This window comes from Piliocolobus tephrosceles, chromosome 14 (genome assembly GCF_002776525.5).
Source record: "Piliocolobus tephrosceles isolate RC106 chromosome 14, ASM277652v3, whole genome shotgun sequence".
Taxonomy (NCBI): Eukaryota; Metazoa; Chordata; class Mammalia; order Primates; family Cercopithecidae; genus Piliocolobus; species Piliocolobus tephrosceles.
Window position 1 is genome coordinate 12,573,456 of NC_045447.1, and position 25,549 is coordinate 12,599,004.

General features: G+C 37.8%; 1 protein-coding gene across 2 annotated transcripts in view; it reads right to left on the reverse strand.

Moving 5' to 3' along the window:
* The window catches only part of PBX3 (PBX homeobox 3), a 226,545-nt gene that overhangs the window by 12,212 nt on the left and 188,784 nt on the right, over nt 1-25,549 (reverse strand). For both annotated transcript variants that reach the window (XM_023217137.1, XM_023217138.2), the window contains exon 5: nt 20,407-20,542. In XM_023217137.1, coding sequence (XP_023072905.1) covers nt 20,407-20,542 — 136 coding nt within the window. The remainder of the gene's footprint in view (nt 1-20,406; nt 20,543-25,549) is intronic.

Sequence of the window (25,549 nt, forward strand, 5' to 3'; positions counted from 1 at the left end):
CTCCGAGATCCCAGAAACTTTTGTTCTCTTATGTAACTTAACTTCCTTTTCCCTTCTTAACCTCTAAACCCCATTTTTATAGTGACAGAGGGAAAAGAAACTCATTCTACAGAAAAAGGAGAGGAAAAATCAAGAAGTGTTTCTACAAGAGGTAGCATCTGAGAGAACTTTTCTGTTGGGGAAGGAGCGGGCAGTGAGATGGGGAAGGCATTGGTACCTGGGGAGGAGCAGGAGCAAAGCACCTGAAGGGCTGGCAGGTTCTGGCCGAGGAAAAGGAAGGGGGAGAAGCTCTGGGCAAGGGAAAGCCTGAAGAGGGGCTCGCAGGTTCTTCCCAGGTGTTACTGCTGAGTGCAGGGGACAGAGCTGAAACGGAGCCTGAGATCTGTAGCAGTGGAGTTCAGAAAGGGCTCCAGTGAGGCTGACCTCCCATCCATGTGCCTGTCCAGGGTCAGTGGTCTGCACATTTTTGCTGTGCAAAATTCCCCCTAAATTAATTTTGAAAAATAATGGACCTTCTCACACATTTTTCCTTCCTTGCGCATTTTCTAAGTTGGCATCTACAATTTTTCATAAGTCTACATAGTTGTAAACAGTGTTATTCCAGTACATCATAAATGTTGACATCTTAAAATAAAACTGTAACACTATTCTTTAAAATGTATCCAACCAAATACAAATAGCACAGCAATTTGATACCCATTATCCATTAAAAAAATACATAGGCCAGGCATGGTGGCTCACCCCTGTAATCCCAGCACTTTGGGAGGCCAAGGCGGGCAGATTACTGGGTCAGGAGATCGAGACCATCCTGGCCAATATGATGAAACCCTGTCTCTACTAAAAAACAAAAAATTAGCCAGGCATGGTGGTGCATGCCTATAGTCCCAGCTACTCAGGAGGCTGGGGCAGGGGAATCGCTTGAACCCAGGAGGCAGAGACTGCACTGAGCCATGATCGCGCCACTGCACTCCAGCCTGTCGACAGACGGAGACTGTGTCTCAAAACAAAAAAACAAAACAAACTTGCTCTTCAAGTCTAAAATTTTATGTTCTTTTTGTTCTTGAAAGTTTATTTCTAGTTCATTTCTCTCCCATATTATCCTAATGCAATATACTTTTATGCTCTACAAAAGGAATACATGGAAATTGAAAATTTGAAATTGTTTTTATTTCCTGTAACTATAAGGCTCTACATGTTTAATATTTCCTTCTGGACTAAACTATCATTATAGTTAGTCTAAAACTAACCAAAGCAATACAAAGACTTATTTTGATAAATAAAAATATACTTATTTTGACCATCAAATGCAGGTTTCATTGTACACGCATTTCGTACTTGGGAGTGGGGTGACGGACAGTGCCAATTAAAGGAGGTTTGGTTACCACCAGTATTTCATAACGTCTCTTTTTGGGCACCCAGGAGGGTCTCATACTTCAGGGCAATGAACCAGGTGGAAGTATCCCTTTCTTTCATAAAGTAAGAAAAGGGCAGGTAGGAAAGGGCAGGAAGGGAAAAGAAAACCAACACAATGCTTCCATCAGAGCCACTTTCTGGGGCTGGTGGATTTTAGGAAGGAGTACACATATATATAAGGAAAGCTGGCCAGTGAAAACCTTGAAACCATGCATACCTGAGTCCTCTTTGGAAAACCTTCAGCTACTCTGTGGAGTATGCGCCCCACCCCCAAGTTTGCAGAGTGCTGCCTTAAGTGATCAGGCTAACTCTGGTTACATTTTAACTTCTCTATGTGAGCACAGCATGGGAACCTCTCATACTGGGTGTGCCTAAAGACTTTTTCTGGGCTCAAAACAGGGCTCATTCGGGTAACCACTTCCATGTCACAATGACCTTTTGTAGCTACACAGACAACAAATCTGTCAACTATAGGATCTTTTAAGTTCAGATTAAAGAAATAAACTTAAGGGGGGTAGATACAGTTTACTTTTTATTTAGCATAACCTTTCTGGAGTGTAAGCCAGCAAATATTAACACACCCTTTGCCCAGATTACTAAAACTTATCTTGAGAAAATACCTACAGATAAATGTACAAAGATATCCACTACAGCCCTACCTTTTTTTTTTTTTTTGAGGCAGGGTCTCACTCTGTTGCCCAGGCTGAAGTGCAGTGGCATAATCATGGTTCACTGCAGTCTCAACCTCCCAGGCTCAAGAGATCCTCCCATCTCAGCCTCCTGAGTAGCTGTGACTACAGGTGCCCATCATTACGGCCGGCCAATTTTTATATATTTTGTAAAACAGGGTTTTGCTATATTGCCCGGGGTAGTCTTGAACTCCTGAGCTCAAGTGATACACCTACCTCCCAAAGTGCTGGCCCCTCAGTCCTACTGCCCCACCATGCCTGGCCCCTTAGTCCTACTTATTAATAGAAAAAGAGAGAGAGAGAGAGATTAAATTTATAGCACATTTGTATAATGGAATATGATCATTTATTAAAAGATCATGTTGAAAGGAAATATTTATTGACAAATCAAGGGGAAAATATTCATTATATACTATAAAAAAGGAAGAAAGGGCATTTTTTTCTTTTTATACACCATGAGCCTTTGTTTTATTATTTTGGTAAAAATACTCAAACACTGACATACATAGATGTAGGTATATACACAAGCACAGGAAAAAAGTACTAACGTGACTATCATGTACAGTGGGGTTTAGAAGTAATTTCTGGTTTTGTGTTTCTTGTGTTTTCAGGTATCATCCAAATTGTTTTCAGATCAGCAAGTATTAGGATTTTTTTAAATTCAAAAAATATACTTTTTAATGAATAAATTAAAAAAAAAAAACCAAAAACAGAAAAAGCACTGGAAAGTCACTTAACAATCTTTATGAGTTTAAGTGCCAGGTCTTGTGCTGGGACCCAGAGCTATATGAGTAACCAATCCCATTCCTATACTCTATCTGAAGGACATGGTTGACAGGTTTGAGAATGCTTAAAATAATTAAAATCAAACACTTTGTAAATCTCAAACCACTGAAATTTCCCAAGCGGCTTTGCATTTAAGAAAAATTCCATGTTCAAAATAAAAAGCTAAACCATCTATAATGTCTCCACAGTCACTGAAAGCCAATTTATTAATTAGCTTTAATTGTATCTTACGTTTCAAATTCTGTCACTACATTTATTGATCATGTTAATAACAGCATTAAATAAAAGAGAAAAATTATAACTTAAAGGCAGACTTTAAGAGGCAGAAGTGCAGAACTTTGTAGTTCATCCTTGACATTGCTTCCGTGAATAAACTGCGTCAGGGAGAGGATCTGCACTTGTTTGGAAAGAAGCAGCTGACACTAAAACATCATTATTGAAATTAACAAACAAAATTTATGAAGCACAAATCTTAGAAAAATTTGCCATTGTGTTTCCCCATGTTTACTTGTGATGCATACTTTATGTACTGTGCCTAATTAAATGTAACAGATTATGAAATGTTGAAATGCTAAGTCATGTATAATGGAACATGGCAGCATATTTACATGGTAAACAATTTTACCTCTAACAAAGAGTTTCTTCCTAATCAATGTTTTCATCCCCATTATGTGATTCAATTTGAAGTGAGGGATGGAAGCCAGATACTGTTCAATTTTTAAAGTTAATGGTGTTAATAAATTCTAAATTTCACACCAGTCCTCTCCCTCCAGAAGGTACCGGTTTGATACAGTTTCTATAAGGACAGAAAGGCTGGGCACTCTGGATACACACACTGTGTGCATTCCTCTAAGAACTCTGAGGACAGCTGGATAAACGGGCTTGAGAGCCAAACGGACCTGTGTGTAAATCTCAGCTCTGCAATTTCCTGCCTATGTTATCTTAGACAAGTCATGCCATCTAAGGTTCTCCTTTCCTGGTATACAAGGTGGGATAATGATACCTCCTCTTCATGGGGCTGTTGTGAACATTAAATGAGATGGCATGTTGAATACATAGGACTGTGCCAGGGATGTACCAGGCACTCAGTAAATGTTAGTTTTCCCTTTTCTTAAAACAAATCAGCAATAACAAAACCCTCTGAAGGCCAACGGCATACACGCCATGCTTATTTCCTGCAGCGCCTAAGGTCAGGACCCCTTTTCCCAGGAGCTTCAAGTTCTGAGCAAGCCGGCCCTGCTCCCAGTGCTGGTGAGACACTGGTAAGAGGAAACAGGCAGCAGCAAGAAGGGAAAAGGAGGTGAACTCCTACATACCCGAACAGAATAAAATTCCTACCACAGAAGACCAAGAGCTCCCATCTGCCACACTCCTGCTGGGCTATTGCTCTGCACAAGTACCTGACAGCACTACCTGTATCCCTTCTCATCCCTGCCCCAACTCAGCAGGACAATGCACTGGACCTGGAATTTGCAGGAAACCTGAATTCCAATGCCACTTGTGCCTATTTTCAAACAGTGGCCATTTGCAAAGCGCTCATTATGAGCCAGTTCTGTATTAGGAATTTTGCATGTATTATCTCATTTAACTGTTACAAAGACCCAATTTTACTGAAGCAAAAACTGAGGTCAGAAAGTTTATGTAACTCGCCTAAGGTTACAAAGCCCGTTTCATTATGTCTTGCCTGATAAAACTTGTTTTCTCTTAATACTTAATACAAGTTTTAAAAATTATTCTTTACTCAATTTCATTTCTTTTTCATTGTTTCATTGAAACTACCTTTTCAGTGCAAAATATTTCAGCTCCTTCATGGTTAAAATGTGGGCTAGCCCAAGAATCCACATGTTTTTTTTTTCTCTTCTAAGAAAGTAAGTTTCAAATGTGGCCAGGTGCAGTGGCTCACACCTGTAATCCCAACACATTGGGAAGCCAAAGCGGGTGGATCACCTGAGGTTAGGAGTTTGAGACCAGCCTGGCCAACATGGTGAAACTCCGTCTCTACTAAAAATACAAAAATTAGCCAGGCATGGTGGTGCACGCCTGTAGTCCCAGCTACTCAGGAGGCTGAGGCAGGAGAACTGTGGGAGAACCCAGGAGGTGGAGGTTGCAGTAAGCTGAAATCAAGCCATTGCACACCAGCCTGGGCAACACAGTGAGACTCTGTCTCAAAAAAAAAAAAAAAAAAGAGAGAGCGAGAAAAGAAAAGAAGTTGCAAATTTATCACAACTGACTTGAAAACCAACTTTTGGAAAATATCCCACTTTTAATGGGAGAACCGAACAAACAGAAATTCAGTTTCCATAGCATTTGAAATAATTTAAAACAGATTCCCTTGTCAAGTACAGTATTTTTTAAATTTGAGGCTGTGAAAAATTTTATTGCCATAATGTGCTGACACTCTCACAGTTCAGCTTTGCCCTTTCTCCTCTGCATGATAGACTGATAACTGCTCATGACATTCACAAAGAGGCTCATCTGCAAAAGTGTATAAAACATCAGCCTTGTGGCCACAGTACATAGAAAATGGATGACACTGTTCAACTCCCTAAAACATGTGCTGAGGGGTGCCTCTAAATTACCACAGACAACATTTACAGTTAAGAGGGTTTTTTTCTTTAAAATTATTTTTCTCATTAGAAAAAAAAAATGTAGTAGGTATACAACTTAGTAGTTTTCCTTCCTAGGCTCTATGGAAAGCCTCTTTGACAGATTTTGAAACACTGACATCACAACTGTGGAACTGCCTCCCATCAGCTACACTGAAAGGTGGAGCCATCTCCCAGGCAACACAGCAGCATCCCAGAATGAATGCACAGAGCACTCCAAAAAATGATGGGCCAGACTTTTTGTTCTGACAAGTTTCAGGTAAATCTTATCTCTGTAAATGAAAACATCAACATGCATTCAGTGTCCTATGAAAAGAAATCCTATAGTCACACCTCTTGTTTAAGGGAAACGCTTATTTATTCAAACACCATTCCTTACCACATACTCACTGCAGTTTTCTTTTCTTTTCAAAAATCCAGAAAAATTTCATTTAATTGTTAAAGCGGGTATACCTATCCTCAGAAAGCATAGTAAGCTTTCAACATATATAATTAATTCTCATCAAAAATGAATCTCATGCATTTTTGGAGTAAAGAATACAAAATATATATATATATATATGGTAGGTCCATCAGAGACTAAGAACAGACCACACCCTCATGCCCTGCCCTGCATCTCACCTTCAGGGAGCCTGTGAATACTTAGCACTCTAGTTTGCCGGATGTCAGAATCTTTGTTTCCTCTTTCTTTTGGATCCTTTATAAGACTCTGTATGCCCAGCAAGAAAATGTAGGTTGAATGGATGACAACTGGCATTTAATGAACATTCATGAGACGCCAGGCCCTGTACTAGACACTCTTCATACATGATTTCATCAACCCCTGAATCCCCTGAGCAAATTATCATTATTCTCATTTTATAGATAAAAAATGACTCATTAAATAATTTGCTCAAGGTCACACTGTTACTAAATAGTGCTGGAGCAGAATCTGAGTGACTTCTCCGCCTTCCTACACAGAACGTACGGTCATCTGAAGTTAAAGTACCAGCTTATCAAAGTACATGATATGAAAGGACAGCACTGGATGGGTGCGGTGGTTCATGCCTGTAATTCCAGCACTTTGAGAGGCCGAGGCAGGAAGATGGTTTGAGCTTAGGAGTTTGAGACCAGCCTGGGCAATATGGTGAAACTCCATCTCTACAAAAAATATAAAAATTAGCCAGGCATGGTGGCTCATGCCTGTAGTCCTAGCTACTTGGGAGGCTGAGTTGGGAGGATCACTTGAGCCCAGGAGGTGGAAGTTGAATTGAATTTTCAGTCTTTTGCTATTATAAAGACTGGAGCAAGAAACGTTGTAGTTAGATAATGTGCTTGCAGATTAAATTAGAAATGGACCTACTGTGTATGTGTGTGCATATATATGTATACACACACACACACGGATATACATGCACATATATACAGATATGTACAGTATATACATACACACACCACATACACATTCACGTATATATAATATATATTTAAAGCTATAAATTTCTTTCTAAACATGGCTTTAGCTGTACCCCATGAGTTTTGGTATGTTATCTTTTCACTGTCATTCAGTTATTTTCTAATTTCCATTGTGATTTCTTCATTAACCCAAGGGTTATATTGCTTAATTTCTAAACATATGGAATTTTATTTGATTATCTGTTATTTTCTAGTTATCTGTTTGTGATTTCCAGTTTAATTCCACTGCAGTCAGAAAACATACTCTGTTTTAAACTGTTTAAAATTTATTGAGAGGTACTTTGTCCCAGAACATAGTCAACTTTCAAAATGTTCTGTAAGTGCTTAAAATTAGAATGTGTATTCTGCAGTTGTTGGATGTAGTGTTTCTATATATGTCCATTAGGTCAAGTCTGCTAATTGTTAAAACCTTCTATATCTGTGCTACTCCAAAGTGTAGTTCTAGAACCATCAGCATCAGCATGATCTGGGAGCTGTAAATTGTCAGCCCCACTGCATATACTTTGAATCAGAACCTCTGGGAACGGGGCCCAGAAATCTATATTCTAACAGCTCTCCAGATCATTCTTATTTATGTATGCTACAGTTTAAGAAGCACTGTTCTATGTCCTTACTGACTTATATGTATGTGTCTGCTTGTTCAGTTACAGAAAAGTGTGAAAATCTCCTATAGTGATTTTGAATTTGTCTATTTTTCTTTAAAATTGTATAAGTTTTGCTTTATGTTTTTTGGGCTTCCTTGAAGTGCTCTTTATCTGATATTATTAGATCAACACAAACTTTCTTTTGGCTATTGTTCACATTTACATTTTTTCATACTGTTATACTTTCTATGTCCTTATATTTTAAATATGTCTTTTAGAGAACACATAATTAAGTTTCATTTTTAAATCCTGACTCTATTACTTAGAGTATTAAATTCATTTACTTTAATGTGATTACTGACATATTTAGGTATAAGCCTATCATCTTACTAACTACTTCCTATTTACTTCCTATTTGTCCCACTTACATTACATGCATTTTTTTCTTTTTTCCTTGCCATATTTTAGACTGCTTATTTTTTAAAAAAGTATTCTATGTCTCTGTCTCTCTTTACTAATTTGAAAGGTATATAATCTTTTACTTTTTTTTATGACTACCCTGGAGATTTACACTTTCTCGACTATTCAAGTCCAACATTAATTGGTACTTTTTCACTAATTGGTATTTTTGCCATCTTCCCCAGAAAACGTAAGAGTCTTGGAACAGTTACTCTCCTTTCATAACTTACAAGGCATTATTGTTGTATATTTTAATTCTATACATACCGTAAGCAAAATAAAACATTATCTTTACTTTAAACAGTACTACTCACTTAGATTTACATACATATTTATCCTTTTCTTTGCTCTTCTACTCCTTCCTGTATCTCCTACCCTGTATCTGTAATCTTTTTATTTCTGTCTGCAGAACACATTTTTTGTATTTCCTTTAGAGAGAGAATGAGAAAAATTATTTCAATTTTTGACTGAAAATGTCTTTATTTCACCTCCACTATCAAAGGACATTTTTGGCAGGTACAGAATTCTAGGCTGACATTTAATCTGACTCATCTCTTTAAAGGTATCACTCTACTGTATTATGTCTTTATTGTTTCAGTTAAGAAATCAGTGGTCATTCAATTGTTGTTTTATTAAAGGCAAACTTACTTTTCCCACTGGCTGCTTTTGTTTCAACCATGTTTAGTGTGGATTCCTATTTATTTATTCTGTTTGGGGACTGGTGTTGTTCACAAGTCTAGGTCTTGGAATTTGCTATGGGTTTTGGAAAGTTTTCAGTCATTACATTGAAAATATTGCTTCTGACCCATTCTCACATTTGCTTCTGGGGCTCAATCACATGTATATTAGACTTTCTTACTGTATCCTCTATATCTCCTATTCTCTGTCTCCCAATTTTTCTATCCTATTGTTTCTGTATTCTTCAATATCATTATTTTCTTGTGACTCGTCTTCCAGTCCACTAATTTTCCTTTCAGCAATGTCTAATCTGCTTTTAACCCAATCCACTGGGTTCCTAATTTTGATTCTAACATTTTTATTTGATCCTTTTTTTTTATGGTTTCCAATTCGCTGACAGAATTGTCCAGTTTGTCTTTCCTCCATTATAGATATTAAGCATAGTTATTTTATAGTCCATGTCAGATTCCTTTATTTCCTATACTGTTTTGAGTCTGTTTCTATTGTCTGTTGTTTCTGCTGGTTTCTGTACCAGAAACATTGTCATGTCTTGTATAGCTGTTTTTTTCTGATTGTGTGCCCAGTTTTTTGGTTTGTTTGTTTTTGTTTTTTTCTTTTTTTGCGCTTTGTTTATAGAAACAACTTGAAGCCTAGGATGCTGCTATCTTTCTCCACAAAAAAAATTTTGTATTTGATTTGTCCAACCACCTATGAATAGCAGCAATCCAATGTCAAGGAATGAGGTATTCTAAGGTAGAATAGCAGATCTTCCATTAGGGTCTATTTCTGATGTGCTCGCTGCTAAGATGTAGCCCTAGCAGTTTAAGTCCTCACCCAAAGCAAAGGGAAAAAGGCAGCATCCTTTAGCAGGTCCTAGACACCAATTCACACCTTTTCACCCTTGAAAAGTTGTCTAAAGCCCTGCTTAAATGCTCAGCCTTTTAGCTACTACCTTAGAATTGGCAATGGAATCAGGGAAATGTCGTTTCCCCCGCCTTATTTTCTTATTATCTGCAGGTTCCCTGGGCAACTTCATCCATTCCTAGGGCCTCGACTAGGAACTTAAGTGAATGACCTCCAAGCTGTATCTTTAACCTTGACCTTTCTTCTAAGTTATATTTCCAAACTCAACATTTCCCAACAGATGCTGAAGGCAATGTGAACCTAGCATAACTGCTGCCAAGATTTAATGTCCCCTCCATCAAACTAGCTTTTCCTTATGTGTTTCCTATATTAGTTAATAATATTACCATCTTCAATAAATGTTTACGTGCTGGACACACTGTGCTAGGCATTAAGAATATAAGGGTGAATAAGATAGTAGTTCTGGCCAAAATCGAGTTTACCATCTATCAGGGGAACAGTATTTAACAAATCATTATTTAGTCACAGTCATGGAGAAAAGAAATTATGAGAATATACAATGGAGGACAGGAACTGGAAGTATCAAGGAAAGCCTTCTTGAAGAAATGACATTTGAAGTGAGCTTTGAAGGAGTAGAAATTAATAAGATGTCTGTATGCGTTTGGCAGGGGGCAGGGATAGACAATTCCAAGCAGGAGAAACTGCATAACAATAATTACTATTATATCTTCACTTACTCTGTGATAGGCACTTTGCTAGGTGCTTTACACGTTTTATCTTACTGAAACTCCCGTAACCCTAGGAAGTACATGCTATTTTTTTTTTTCTTTTTGAGACGGAGCCTCACTCTGTTGCCCAGGTTGGAGTGCAGTGGCATAATCTCGGCTTACTGCAAACTCTGCCTCCTGGATTCAAGCAATTCTCCTGCCTAAGCCTCCTGAGTAGCTAGGACTACAGGCGTGCACCACCATGCCCGGCTAATTTTTTGTATTTTTAGTAGATATGGGGTTTCACCATGTTGGCCAGGCTAGTATTGAACTCCTGAGCTCAAGTAATCTGCCTGCCTCAGCCTCCCAAAGTGCTGGGATTACAGGTGTGAGCCACCATGCCCGGCCAGTACATGCTATTTTTATCCCAACTACACACATGAGGAAAGGAGGAGACAGTGAGGTAAAACGACTTGCCCAAGGTCACTGAGCTAATAAACTAGGGAGGAGCTGGGGTTTTAGTTCAGGCTTGTCTGAGTCTTCACAGTCTGTAGCCTTAAGTCTTATAATAAAATCCCTCACCCCCCACATAATAACACAGGCTCCAGACTTATTAAACTGTTTTCCTAACATAACTGTTTTTTGCTTCTGAGTTTCCTCTGCTTAGAATACCCTTTCTCCCAAAGTCTTATTCATCCTTCTCCAGGTTCTACACATCATTTTCTCTAGAAGGTCTTTCCTGATCCTCTCAGTAGAAAGTAAACCCCTCTTTGTACTATATTCCTCATATGGCATCCATTTGTGCCTGTGTGCTTCCTCAGGTAACTTTTATATTCCGTCAGTAACACATCTGTCTGTTTCCCCCAACAAATGCAATATTTCTTGGGGAGAAGAACCCTATCTTACTGACCTTTCTTTGCCACAGTGCCAGGCATAGTGCCTAACATACAGTAGGTACTAAGTACCTATTGAGCAAATTAGGAAAATAGCCAAAAATCCTGGTATTTGATCTAGCCAAAGCTACTTTAACTTATTTAAACTGTAGTTTCTACTCTCAAAACCCATACTTATTTAGAAAAATGTGTTCTCCACATAGCTGACAGAAGAATTGAGAGAGCAGAGAAATCAAAAGAGAAGAAACAAGGAAAGCCCAGAAACATCTCTGGAGAAGGTTTCTGGATGCAAACATCTAAAGAATCAACAGAAGTGGGAAGTCAGGAGGCTTGAGCATGGAGCCTGTTCTGACCAGGTGTCTTCACCCTTTGGACTACATTGTCTATCTTCTGTTCACTCCTCCCTATCCACTGTATACCCTGTCATGGGCCCCAGGAGGCTGCCCTGGGTGCCCTCAGGCTTCTGACCAATAGTAGGCACCAGCTGCAGATGGGAAGGGAAAAGAGTAAGATCACAGTATTTGTTTTCCTGACTCCTGCACTATAAGGCTGCCTTTTCTCAGGTCTCAGTCACTGGCCTTCTCCACACACCTCCTCTGTCTTCAGATCTACTGACCTTTCCCTCATCTCTTCAGGCCAAGTGGGTAACAGAACCAATCACTAGTATTATCCTTTGTGGTTTCCCTACACTGTGCCCACACTATTGTAAATGGTCACTTGCTCAGTGACCTTGGGCAAGTTGTTTTACCTCACTTATAAAGTGTCCTCCAATTATTCCAGTTTGAGTGTGGCATCTGTTTTCTGCTGGGACCCTGGCTTATTTATTGACCTATTAGCCTCAAATGCCTCATGGAAGCCAGGCCAATGGAAAGGTTAGACACAGTGCTGAGACTAGCATGAGAAAAACTGGTAAGAATACTCAACTGGAAGGAAGAAGAGAAGGAATAGGTAAAAGAAGGCAAAGGGGACAAAAAATGGAGGGACCACAATTTTGATTACGACTTCTTTCAGGTATAGGGAAACTCCAAAACACTAAATATAAGCTGGAAATTGTCTCTCTCTCTCTCTATGGAGTCTCACTCGGTAGCCCAAGCTGGAGTGCAGTGGCATGATGTTGGCTCACTGCAACCTCCGCATCCAGGCTCAAGTGATTCTCCTCCCTCAGCCTCCCGAGTAGGTGGGACTACAGGCAGGCGCCACCATGCCTGGCTAATTCTTTGTATTTTAGTAGAGATGAGGTTGCCCAGGTAGTTTTGAACTCCTGAGCTCAGGCGATCTGTCCGCCTCAACCTCCCAAAGTGCTGGGATTACAGGTGTGAGCCACCATGCCCAGCCGGAAAAATTGTCTCTTTATCTTTTGTTTGGGTATCATATCAACTGCGTGTTAGAGATTTCCTCAAGACAGTCAATTCTAAAATAAATATAATATCTGATATTGCTGGAGCAAGCTTTAAGCACCACACTAATCATGGTGCTGATTGTCTGTAGAGAACGGTAACAGCAACAAAAAAAATCAGAAGCTTCTGTTTTCTTTAAATCTTGCAGATATGCCTCATCTGTACTTGGTGCTACAGCATCCTCAAAGCTCCCATCTTTTTACAACCTGCTCTTTTATTCTCGGCACACTGTTTAATGATGTCCCACCTCCACTGGTATACACAATCAGAGCTTTTAGAACAGAGGGTCTGTAGCTTTCTTTTAAGACATGTGAAAGAACCGTTTTAACAAAATAAGTTGCCTTTTCCTTCAACTTGTTTCTGGTTTACCAACTGCATACTTGCAGTAGAAATCTACTTCTGCCTTCTGTCTACTGCCAAAGCAACTGAAAAGGTTTTTATGTATAGCTGAAAAAAAGTACTGTAATTTGATAGTCATCTTCTTTTTTCCTGCTCTAATTATTATTTTAACGGGCTTCTTCTTATTTTAATAGTTTTTTTAATAAGGAAATCTTACTTACAAATTTTAATTAGCTTACTGAATATTCACTGCTTTGGAATAAGTAGTTTAATGAGTAAAGAGACCTCAGACTACTAACTAGCCCAGAGTCTCCAAAGTAGCTTAGCAGGAAAATGATGCAGCCCTAGTGATATAAGCCAAGGTCCGTACCTCACAAACCAGTAGTCTGCAGCCTGGACCCTGGGGATGAATGAATCACATTGCCTCTTATAGGAAAAAAAGTAAGACTTCAGTTTCTCCCCCTTTATTAAGAATCTCTGTGTAAAAATCCCCAAGTCCCCTACTCACTAAGGCTTGTGACCCCTGTCAAATCACTTAACTTCTCTGAACTTCAGTTTCCTCACCTGAATGGGTGAGATTGTGTTGGTATCTACATTAGACTATTATAAAAGCAGGTCTTATTTGCCACTTTAAGAGCTCTAAAATATGTTGGTTGAATGAATAAATGAATGAGTCTTAATGCTGTCACTTAATCTCTCTACCATTTCTGGTTCTCATTTGTTTTTGTTTTTAAATCAATCCTTTCTTTACAGTACATTTCAATTACGGTAGAAATGAAGAATAAGTTAACATTTTTCATTCTAAAAACACCAAGCAGAGAAAATACAGCCAGTTACTCAAATTCAAAATTGGAATTAGGAGAAGAATGAAGTTTTTTATGGCTTAGTAACTCAAATAATCAATGTAAATTAGCTCTATTCCAAAAAATAAAATTATACTAATATCTGCTCTACTAATTAAGAGTATGTGACAATTTAAGTATGATTCTCAGTGCATATGACATGTGAAATAGTTTCTTCTTTTGTCAATTTTCAGGGTGTTAGGTAAAAGGGGAACTCCAGCTTACTTAATCAAAGCAAGTCAAGAAATCAGAAATTTCAAATTCTGGTTTAGCAAATCTCTTTCTCACACATCCTACATCCAACCTATCAGGAAACCCTGTACCTTCACAATTTATCCAGAACCCAGTCACATTTCATCATTTCTATCACAAATACTCACTTGAGTGAACACTCAAGTATACCCCAACTGATATCTCTGCTTTCCCTTGCCTCCCAGGGTCTAATGTCAGTACAGCTGCCATGGTGATTCTATAAAACTTAAGTCAGATCCATGTCACTCCTCAGTTTCCCATCTCACAGTGAAAGCCCAAGTCATCACCATGGCCTAGAAGGCCCATGAACCATTTATTTCTTCCCCAGCATCTTTAACTTCATCTCCTACTAGTTGCTCCCTTCCTTAGGGCACTTCTACCTCAGGGCCTCTGGACTTGCTGTTCCCTATGCTAGAATGTTCCTCACTGATTATTCACATGACTTGTCTTCATCTGCTTCAATCTAGCCAAAAGATACTTCCTCAGGAGGGGATTTCTTTACCACCCTATTAAAAATTGCATCCTCTAACCCCTTCCCTCCTTTATTCGTCAAGAGCAACTATCACTTTGTAACTATCTTGTTTACTTATCTGTATACTCCCACAAAAATGTAATTCCATGAGGGCAGGCTTGTTTTTGTTATGTAAGTAAACTCTTTAGTCAAATAAAATAAAAATATACAAAAAAGGGCCACACATCATAGGTAAAGAGTTTAATGAATTTCCATAAAGTGAACATACCCATGGAACTACCACTTAGATCGAGAAATATTTCTTCCTCCTTCCAATCACCATTCCCCCAAAGATAACTATTAATCTGATTTCTAACCCCAAGGTTAATTTTGCTTGTTTTTCTATTTTTTATAAATGAAATTAAGTTGGTTTTTCCATTTTTTATAAATGAAATCAAGCACTTCTTTTACTTAGCATTACGTAGTTACATGTAGTTATAGTTCATTCATTCTCATTGTTAAATAACATTCCAAATATACATAAATATACCACACATAAATATATCATACATAAATATTCCAAATCTACATAAATATACCTATTTTCCTATTGATGGACATTTGCATTGTTTCTAGTTTTGGCTATTACGGATACTGTTACTAAGGATATTCCTATACATATCTTTCAGTGAGTATATGTACACATTTCTATCAGGTAGGACACGGGTCTGTCTGGTTAAGTTCACTGATGTCTCTTTCATCCCTAGCATAGTATTCAGCACATAACCAGCATTATTCAATAAATATCTGTTAAACAAATGGAAACAGTCTTTTTAAATTCTGTTATTTAGATTTAATAACTGACATGAGACTTTCTTGCCTTATATATGCAGGTTTGTAATGCATAATAATTAATCTCTGTAAACTTGCCACTAAAATTAAGAAAGACTATTAGTAACACTGAAACTCCTTGATTGTTCTTTCTTGCTCCCATCTCATTGGATTCTTCTTCTTCTTCTTTTTTTTTTTTTTTTTGAGATGGAGTTTTGCTCTTGATGCCCAGGCTGGAGTGCAAAGGCATGAGCTCGGCTCACCCCACAACTTCCACCTCCTGGATTCAAGTGATTCTCCTGCCTCAGCCTCCTGAGTAGGTAGGATTACAGGTGTGCACCACCATGCCTGGCTACTTTTTGTATTTTTAGTAGAGGCAGGGTTTCTCCATGTTGGTCAGGCTGGTCTCAAACTCTCGATCTCAGGTGATCCACCCATCTTGGCCTCCCAAAGTGCTGGGATTACAGGCGTGAGCCACCACACCCGGCCCTTTTTAAATTTTATTATTGCCTTTCTTCCTTTATGTTTAACCATATATATGTGTCCCCTGACAATATGCTGTTTAGCTTGCTTGGTTTTAAACTTTGTAAAAATGTTATGTTACGTGTATTCTCCAATTTGCATTTTTCACTCAACATGAATTGATACATGTAGATCACTCTTTTTCCACTGCTGTATAGTGTTCTATTGTGGGATTATAACAAAGCATATTTACTCATTTCTCCGGTCAGTGGACAAATGGTTTGTTTCAAATTTTTTGCCATTTCAAACAATGTTACTATGAATGTTCTTACCAGTGTTTCCTGAAATACAGACAAGAGGTATTCTAGAAATTGTGGGTTGAATGGTATATGCATGTTCAAATTTATAAAATAATGTCAGAAGTTTTCCAAAGTGACTATATCAATTTACATCCCTACCACCAATATTATAAGGGCTCCTACTGCTACACATTCTTGGTAGCAGAATGTGCCAATCTAGGAAATGTAAGTTATTTCACTGCAATTTTTAAATCACATTTTCCTGATAGCTAATAAGAATGAGGATCTTTCCATACAATTGACCATTTCTATTTTTTCTTCCATGAAATCCTTATTTGACTCTCTTGCCTATTTTTGAAATAGGTTTTTTGCCTTTTCTTATTAATTTATAGGCACTCCTTGTATTTTATGTTTTAATCCTCTGTTGCTTATACACTTGTAAGTATCTTCTTGCAGTCTGTGGACTGTCCCCACAGTTTAGAAAATATTTTATTTGAAAATAATTTCAAACGTGCAAAAAAGCTGCAACAATAAAAATGACATAAAGAAATATCTGTATATGCCCTTCCCCTATTATTAACATTTTCCCCCATTTGTTTTATCTTTGTGGGCACTCATGCTCTCTCTGTGTGTGTATGTCTGTTCATATACACACATACACACATATACATGCAAACACACACTTTTTTTTTTCTGAACATTTGAGGCTAAGTTATATACCTCATGGTCCTTTACCCCTAAGTCAGTCAGTGTGTATTTGCTAAGTCTAGAGAGATTCTCTCACATAACCATAGTACAATTATCAATTTCATTTTACTTCAGGAAATTTAACCCAGCAATATCCTTTATGGTATCGTTTTCCCTACAGTACAGAATCCAATCTAGGGTAAAGTATTGCAATTACTTGTCATATCTCTTTAGCTTCTTTTAATCTAGAACATTTCCATGGCCTTTCTTGGATGTTTTTAAAGAATAATGCTCCCTCCCTGCTTTGGTTCTCAATAGAACATTCCTCATTTGGGATTTGTCTGGTGTTGCCTTGTGATTAGATTCAGGTTACATTCTTGGATGAAATACTATACCTAATGTCCGTCTGCTCCTCCTTGGTGGTGTTGATTCTGATCACTTGGTCAAGTTTTTGTTCCATTTCTCCACTCTATTATTACTTTTTAAAAATCTCTTGCAACTTTAAATGGTCTACAGAGAGATACTTTAAGACCATGTTCTTCATCTAAATTTTCCTCTAGGTATAATATCTATTGATAATTATATCTGATCCAATCTCTACTCAATGGTTGTATCATGTTGATGTTTTCAGTCTTTATTAAGTACATTGATAAACAAAAGTTCTACCATTGAATCTATCAATCTTTTCTTTTGTTCCTTACACATTTTATGTCCTGTTTAAGAAATTCTAGCCTGCCCTCATAGCACTAAAGATATTGCCTTACATTTCTTCTGAAGTTTCCCTATTATTATAAGCAGTTGCAGTAAATAATAAATCACAGTTTCATATATTCTACATCTAGTAAAAATAGTATTATTCTAGTTGCCTGTTTTCAGGGGGTTTCAATATTTTTGAAGTTAGTTTTCTCTATGAGCAATTTCCGGATTCTAAATTTAATTGTATTTCAGTATGATTTACATTTTAAACAATATTTTTTCTCTTTTGAAAGTAGTTAGCCAGGTGCAGTGGTTCATGCCTGTAATCCCAGCACTTTGGGAGGCTGAGGCTGGAGGATCACTTGAGTCCAGGAGTTCAAGACCAGCTTGGACAACAGGGTGAAACCCTGTCTGTACAAAAAATTAAAAAATTAGCTGGGTGTGGTGGCATGCCTGTAGTCCTAGCAATCAGGAGGCTGAGGCAGGAGGATTGCTTGAGCCCAGGAGTTCAAAGTTACAGTTCAAACATACCCCTGCACTGCAGCCTGTGCGACAGAGGGAGACTCTGTCTTAAAAAAAGCAAAAGCAAAAGCAAAAGCAAAAGCAGTTGACCTGTCAGGCCTGGAACAGAAATTCTTTGCTTTCACTTTTTAAAAACTTAAACAAAACGCCATTAATTTATAAGCATAAAATTTATAAGCATAACTTATTTCTGAAATTCTGTGTTTGAAAGGCTGACCTGGAAGAAATAAGGTCGGAAAGTTTGCTTTTTAGACAAAGTAATAGAGCTATATCTATATTATTTCTACCTCTGTACCTTTTTCTCAGCAATTGCTAAAAAAAAAAAAAAAAAAAAAAAAATCAAAACATAATAAAGCTATTTTTCCATAGAAAACAAGTGAAATAAATTTAGTAATTAAATATTTTAAAAAACACGCACTGGTAAGTGGGTTCCTAGCCTATTTTAGAAGTTAAAACTCCCTAGTTCAGAATAGCCAGAAGGAAACCTTTTTATCACTTATTCCACAAGTGTGTACTGAGCACACTCTACACTACACACAAAGTGTGAAGTACTACAGCTAATGAAAACTCCAGATTTCATTGTTTTTGAAATAGATGATATTAATCTGTGTTATTCTCTAATGGTGCATATATTATACAAGTGTTTTTAAAAAAAGAATGGAAGCAAGAAAATACCTTAAATTCATCCACAAACATTCAAATTCTAAGTCAGAGAGTGGTTGTGAGAACAGGAAAACCAGACGTGGCATCATCATCTGGTGTTTGGCATGAACCTAATCCTTTCATTAATGTTCAGGGAAAAGGCACACATCATAAAACCCGACTTGAAACAATTCTTCTTTTAATTTTGTCTTCTCCAGCTAACCTGGCATATCATACTATTCCTCCATATTTCATATGGAAGTAAGTAACCCAGTTAGTAATGTTTTATATAATATATGTCTATGTAAGCTGGTAATCCAAATCAGTTATATTCCATTTCTAACTGCGTACAAAGAAATCAAGATATACCATTTCATAAGAGAAATGACAATAAACCTTGAATGAAACCTTAGTTATGAATCAAAGCTTGCTCTTGAGTTTCTACAGAAAATAATGCCAAAAGAGGAGCTGGAAATCATCTTACACCCAGGCCCTATTCCCTTAAATAACAATGACTTCATACACTGACATGAGACCCTCATTGGAACTTGAAGGGGATCTTTAGTATCTTGAATTTTATCTACAGCACGAGCATTTATTTAGAAACTACTTATAAAAATGGTTTCATGTAGGCCGGGCACGGTGGCTCAAGCCTGTAATCCCAGCACTTTGGGAGGCCGAGACGGGCGGATCATGAGGTCAGGAGATCGAGACCATCCTGGCTAACACGGTGAAACCCCGTCTCTACTAAAAAATACAAAAAACTAGCCGGGCGTGGTGGTGGGCGCCTGTAGTCCCAGCTACTCAGGAGGCTGAGGCAGGAGAATGGCGTGAACCTGGGAGGCGGAGCTTGCAGTGAGCTGAGATCCGGCCACTGCACTCCAGCCCGGGCAACAGAGCAAGACTCCGTCTCAAAAAAAAAAAAAAAAAAAAAAAAAACAAAACAAAAAATGGTTTCATGTGACCCCGAGTGAACACTGAAATTTTTGACAAGGGTCAGCTTTTCCTTAAGTTTCACTACAAAAACTGGTTGGTAAACTGCTGCTTTTGCATGCTATAAAGAAATGCTCGTCAAATGTCATCTATTAACAATAATATGAATATTTAAATAAATTTGTATTTTAGAGGTAATGCTAATAGGATATATTTATGTTCTAAAGAGGTACAGGTGTTTGCTAATTTATTTGTTTCTAATCCTCAGTCCAAATACCAGTCTATTTGACTAAAACTAAATGTATTTTTGTTAGAATATGACAACTAACTTCAGGGTCAGAAATTATTATAAATAAACTTTTTTTAAAAACCCCAAAACCAAAAACCCTGAAAGCATGAATTTAATTCTCGTGTTTAATGGATGGATAACAAGGAAGCAAAGAAATCCTTGGGACTCAAATATTGTAGTATGTTACCAAGAAAGGGCCTGGTGAATTCCTCAAAGCTTTCACCAAAGAGTTATATTAAATTTCCTTTCGGCAACAAAATAAATTGGTTTCTTGCTGGTAGAAGCTTAGGTCAGTCATCCAAATCAGAAAAATCAGGAATACATGCCATTTACTGGAGAGTCACTTAAGTGTAAACTGCGTCTCTCCCCCTGGCATGTTTATGTTCTCTCTAGAGAAGATTTACACTGGGGAATGGGGGTGGTGGTGGTCTTGATTCCTTGCCACTTAGGGTTTTTAAAAATTATCAAAGGTTTAAAATCTTGCCTAAAACTGTAGAAATATCTACATTTTCTTTGTATCTTTTTTGATAATAGAACATTTGGATATGAAATTTGATTATAATGCCCTGAGAGAGGAATGGGGTTCCTGTATCCACAGGGAACAAGACAGACCCATGGGTCCTTTCTCACCTGTGACACTGTGATGCTGCATTTCTTGGCCAGCTCCTCTTTGGCTTCTTCACTGGGGTAGGGGTTGCTGAGGTGTGAGTAAAAATATTCATTCAAGATTTCTGTGGCCTGTTTACTGAAGTTACGCCTTTTCCGTCTATGATAAGAGTGAAAAAAAAGAATTGCAGTTACAATCAACATTAACCTAAGAGGGATAGGTTAATTAGGATGATACCAAAAAAGTAGATTTCTCTTTTTAAACATCCTTAAGTTCTAATTTATTTCCATAATATTGTAAGTTATGTTCTAGACATCCTCCAAAGCATTATCCAACTCATTTTAAGATGTAGGATCACTGAGAAAAATACCAGACTATGAAACACAATTAATTGTGCTTCATTCTTCGAGGACCTAATATTTTAGGTATTCAATGAAGATCCAGTGAGAACAAACAAGGTCTATCAGAGAATTACAGGGAAGAGGACTGGGCAGAGGAAGAGTCCTGAAACAGAAATATCCTGTCTAAAGGGTTAGAGCAGGTTGGAGCACTGTAAAAGGGAATGTGTGAGATGAGTCTGGAAGGATGGGCAGGGGGCAGATTATAGAAGCTCAGTGGACTCTATAAGAATTTTTGGATTTTATGCTGAGTGCAATAGGAAACTATTAAAGGTTTTAAGTTTCATGTTTTTAAAAGATCATTCTGATTGCTGAGAATAGTTGGAGGAGGGCATGAAAAGAACTGCAAAGCCCATTTTAGGAGATGACTGCACTGGTCAAAATGAAGATGATAGTAACTTGGCAGAAGGTGAGAGCAATGAAAATAAGATTCAAGATCTACTTGAAAGGTAAAAGCAATAGGACCTGATGATGTATTGAATGGGAGGAGTGAGTAAAGGAGATAGAGAAGGAAGTTTAGGGGAAAAAAAAAATACATCGGGAAGGATTTCCAAGTAAGCAACTGCCTGGACTGGCGTATGATTTTCTTCACTAGGCAAAGAGGAGAGAACAAAAATTTTTCTTTTGTTTTTGTTGGGAAGGGGGCAACAGACTTTCAAAAGATCAAGCATTTATTAACAACATATTTCAAGTAGCAAAAATGTCATTTATATTTGGGTTTTGTTATTAAGATTTTAAAGAATTCCAGCCTGAAAATTATCATTTGTCAGAATTCACTTTCAATTAAGTACCCCAGTAACTAGAAAATACCTTCCCCAGATAATTTTCTTAATACTCTCTTCCAAATAATCTTAATTCTTCTCAACTGTGATATCCCACAGTCAGAAAAGACAAAGTCAGTAGGCTGTTGTAAAGGTATGCACTCTATGAGATTCTTCTAGTCAAAATGATGTCACTCATATGGCAGGTTAAGTATGTGATCTACATTTCAACATTAAGGGAGAGTCAAGGGAGCAAGAAATCTAGGTCTGATCAAAACAACTCAGGTTTTAGTCCTGAAATTTCTTAATTTCAATAATTTTTAGGAGGGTTAAACTATTGTTTTCTGGGAGATAAAGATGAGATTCAAGATCTATTTGGGGATTACAGTCAACAGGATTTGATGATGAACTGGATGAGAAGGTGGTAAGGGAAGACAGGGAAGGAAGGGAACGAGGACAAATATACCAAAAAGAAGGACAGTTAGCATTTTTGCAGGAGTCATGTGTTGCTTGAAAAGAAAGACAAGGTCCCAAGGTGAGAGCACGTTGAAGAGGTACACTCTGATGAGTAGGTGCATGGGTAAGGTCTAGACTAGATACTGAAAATGCCAAATTTACAGGCATTATCTGACCCATAGACATTATTTATTGAGACCACACAGTAATTACTTGCTCATAAAAATCTAGGTTTCTGACTTCTTATGAAAAATTGGGATACCAGCCATACTGGGCCCACATTCTTAGAAGGCAGCTCTAGGCTAAAGCTGAGTAATAGTGCCCCCTTAGATATGCACCTGCCTGCTCTAACCCTCCTTGCCCCTCCCTGTATCCCTGATCCAGCCACTCTACTCAATTCCACTATACGTAAGCATGTGAGTCTGTAACTCCTAGTATAAAACATGGAGCCCAGGATCAAGGTCCAGGGTAGATGGGAATAGATGACACAAGTGCATCTCTTTGGGAAATAGGGACGTGTGAAAGGAGGATCAAAAAGAAATATGTCTAGGAAAGCAAAGAGAAGTTTGGCTCACATCACTTTTGCCGAGGGGTGGTTTTTAACAAACATCAAAACACCTCAGAGAACAAACAATATAGCTCACTGGACATTCTGGCTGTGTCCAAACTACAGCACTTCTACTGGAAGAGGAGATAGACCCACACAAATTTATTCTTAAATGTTTTGCATTGGTGCATGCTTCGTCTTGTCCAATTATGAAGAAAACATGAGCATGGGAAGTCAGAGTGAGCAAGGGAATCATATATCTGACTGAGCATGTTTGCCTAGAGCAGAGCCCCTTGCCTTCTCAGTGCAGAGGGCTTGCTGGGAGGCACTACAAGAATAGATGGAACCAAAGCTCAGTATTTGCATTCACTCGAAGGCACAGGAGAGAACTTGGTCTTACACGTTATTTATTTTTTAGAAAACATCCTGTAGAAAATGCCCATTAAGCATTTCCCCTCAGTTTCACTTCCCCAGGGTTCACCACACTCTAAATGGCTACGCCTCAGGCCAGTGTGCAGTGGCACATCAGTCCAGGCCTGTGTCCCATCAGCATCACAACATTACTAACAGCAATCTCTGCGGGAGAAGAGACTCTGCTCCAAGCTCTGCCACTCTCTCATTCTGGCTCTGCTCACTCTAGGCTGTTAATATACTTTCTCTTCATGGAAGAAAAATAAATTATTTAGGTGTATACATTATGAATGCAGTTATTTAAAAAATAAGCATGCATGTTGACAAGAATGGGAAAGCATCAGCAGAAATAAGGAGAGCAATTATGTTAGAAAATACTCCTTTCTATCAGACATATGTTTTACTATCTTTGTTACATCAGGCTTTTTATTAAAATGTTCAAATTTGACAAATAATTTTAAAATGTTTTTTGTCTTCTGATGCTACCTCTCTAACCCTGATTTGAGATGTTACAAAGTATTAAGTGGAATTATTCATTCATCTGGCCAGTCAATAAATTATTTTTGGTAGCATCTAACATGTAAGTCATTTGCTAGAATTGTGGGGAATGCAAATGTGTAAGTCTTGGCTGTTGCTTTCAATGACACTGTGGCTTACTAAGGGAGAGAAGAAATGTTCATGAAAAACTACAAGAAAAGGGAGTCTACAGGAAGTTGTATAAACATAGTATAAGTGTTCAAGGGAAGGAAGGGCTAGTTCAGTGGGGGTGATTAAGGTGGATTTTCAGAAACGCGAGCATTTAGACCAGACCTGGAACGATGAGCAAAATCTCACTAGATCCAACAAGTACAAGCACTGGTTCCATTCCGGGCTCCATTCCAGATACCCTCACAGATGATGACTCATTACTGGTAACCAGCTTAGAGAGACGGTTTGTTGTGGGAGCCAGGGAAGTAAGTGGTTAGACTTAGGAAAAGAAGGAATTCTAAGCAGTAGAAACATAATTCCATGAAGCATTTCATTTTTGGAAGAAACACAGGAAAGAACAATTTAGTGATATATAAATAAGAACACTGAAAATGTTCAAACTCTGATCTAATAATTCCATTTCTAAGAATTGATCCTTAGGAAATAATCCTAAAGACCAAAAAGGTTTAATCCATGAAGATTTTCATTAAAATGTTAGTTTCAATAAAAATCTATCTAAAATAGTACCCTCTACATTTTCTCTCGCCTTGACTTGCTTTATTTTTCTGCATACCACTTACCACCCTATTATATTTCATTACATTATTAAATACAGTGTTATGGCATATTTGTTCACTTGTTTACTGCCTGTTTCCTCAAGCAGAATATAAGCTCAATTGGGGCAAGTATGTTAACCTGTCTTGTTTACCAATATATCCTCAGTACCAATATTTGTGGAAGGAAGAAAGGAAGAAATTACATGAAAATTAATAGTTGGTTGGGCATGGTGGCTCCTGCCTGCAATCCCAGCACTTTGGGAGGCAGGAGAGCTTGAGCTCAGGAGTTCAAGACCAGCCCGAGACCATCTCTACAAAAAATACAAAAATTATCTGAGCATGGTGGCACATGCCTCCCAGTTACTCAGGAGGCAGAGGCAGGAAGATCACTTGAGCCTGGGAAGTCGAGGCTGCAGTGAGCCATGATAGCATCATTTACTGTACTCCAGCCTGGGTGACAGAATGAGACCTTCTCTCAAAAATAAAAAACAAAGAAAAGAAAAGAAAAGAAAAAGAATAATTAATGGAGACAAATTAAATGCTCAAAACTAAGAGAATGCTAAGGACATTATTTATTTTATATACATTTGGTAACTTCAACTGTTAAAATGCTATTTATAATTAGAGCTTATACTACATGGAAATGTTTATGTATTCATGGTAAATTTTTAAAAAGCAGATCAGACTATGAAAATTGACCCATCACAGAAATATTTCTTTTAAAAAGCCCCCAAACAAAAAGAGAGAGAATACTGTAAAACATTTACAGTGATTTTTTTTCTTTAGATAATAAAAATGAGGTTAACTTTTATCCTTTATCCTTTTATTCCATATATTTTCCAAACTTTCCATAGTGAGCTTGGCATTTTTTAAATAGAGAAAAGAATAATAAAATCTTCACAACAACAAAGAAGCAATGCAGACAGGGACAGGCCTTAAATGTCAGGATAAGGAGTGTATATGTGAAGTATGCATAGATCCAGCATTGGAAAACTACCGTGGTTTTTAAGCAAAGCAATCAGAGTAGCACAGCGATGTTACAGAAACAAAAAAGGGATATGGAGGATGGGCTGGAGGGCAGTAGGACTGGAGACAGGGAGACTAGTAGGTACCGTGTTAGTTCACGTACAAAAGGATGGACAGGAACTGAGACAGAAAGAAAGAGCTAACATGAAAAACACTGAAAATGCTCCACACACTTTGTTTTCCAGTTGAGAAGCTATCTTAGTCATTTCCTTTAATATTGTGAGATTTGGATGATAATTATCACCTCTGTCAGATTCCATGGGAGAAGAAAGAAAAACAAAATAGAAACTCCTTTCCAAAGCTGCAGATTGATCATAAGCTTT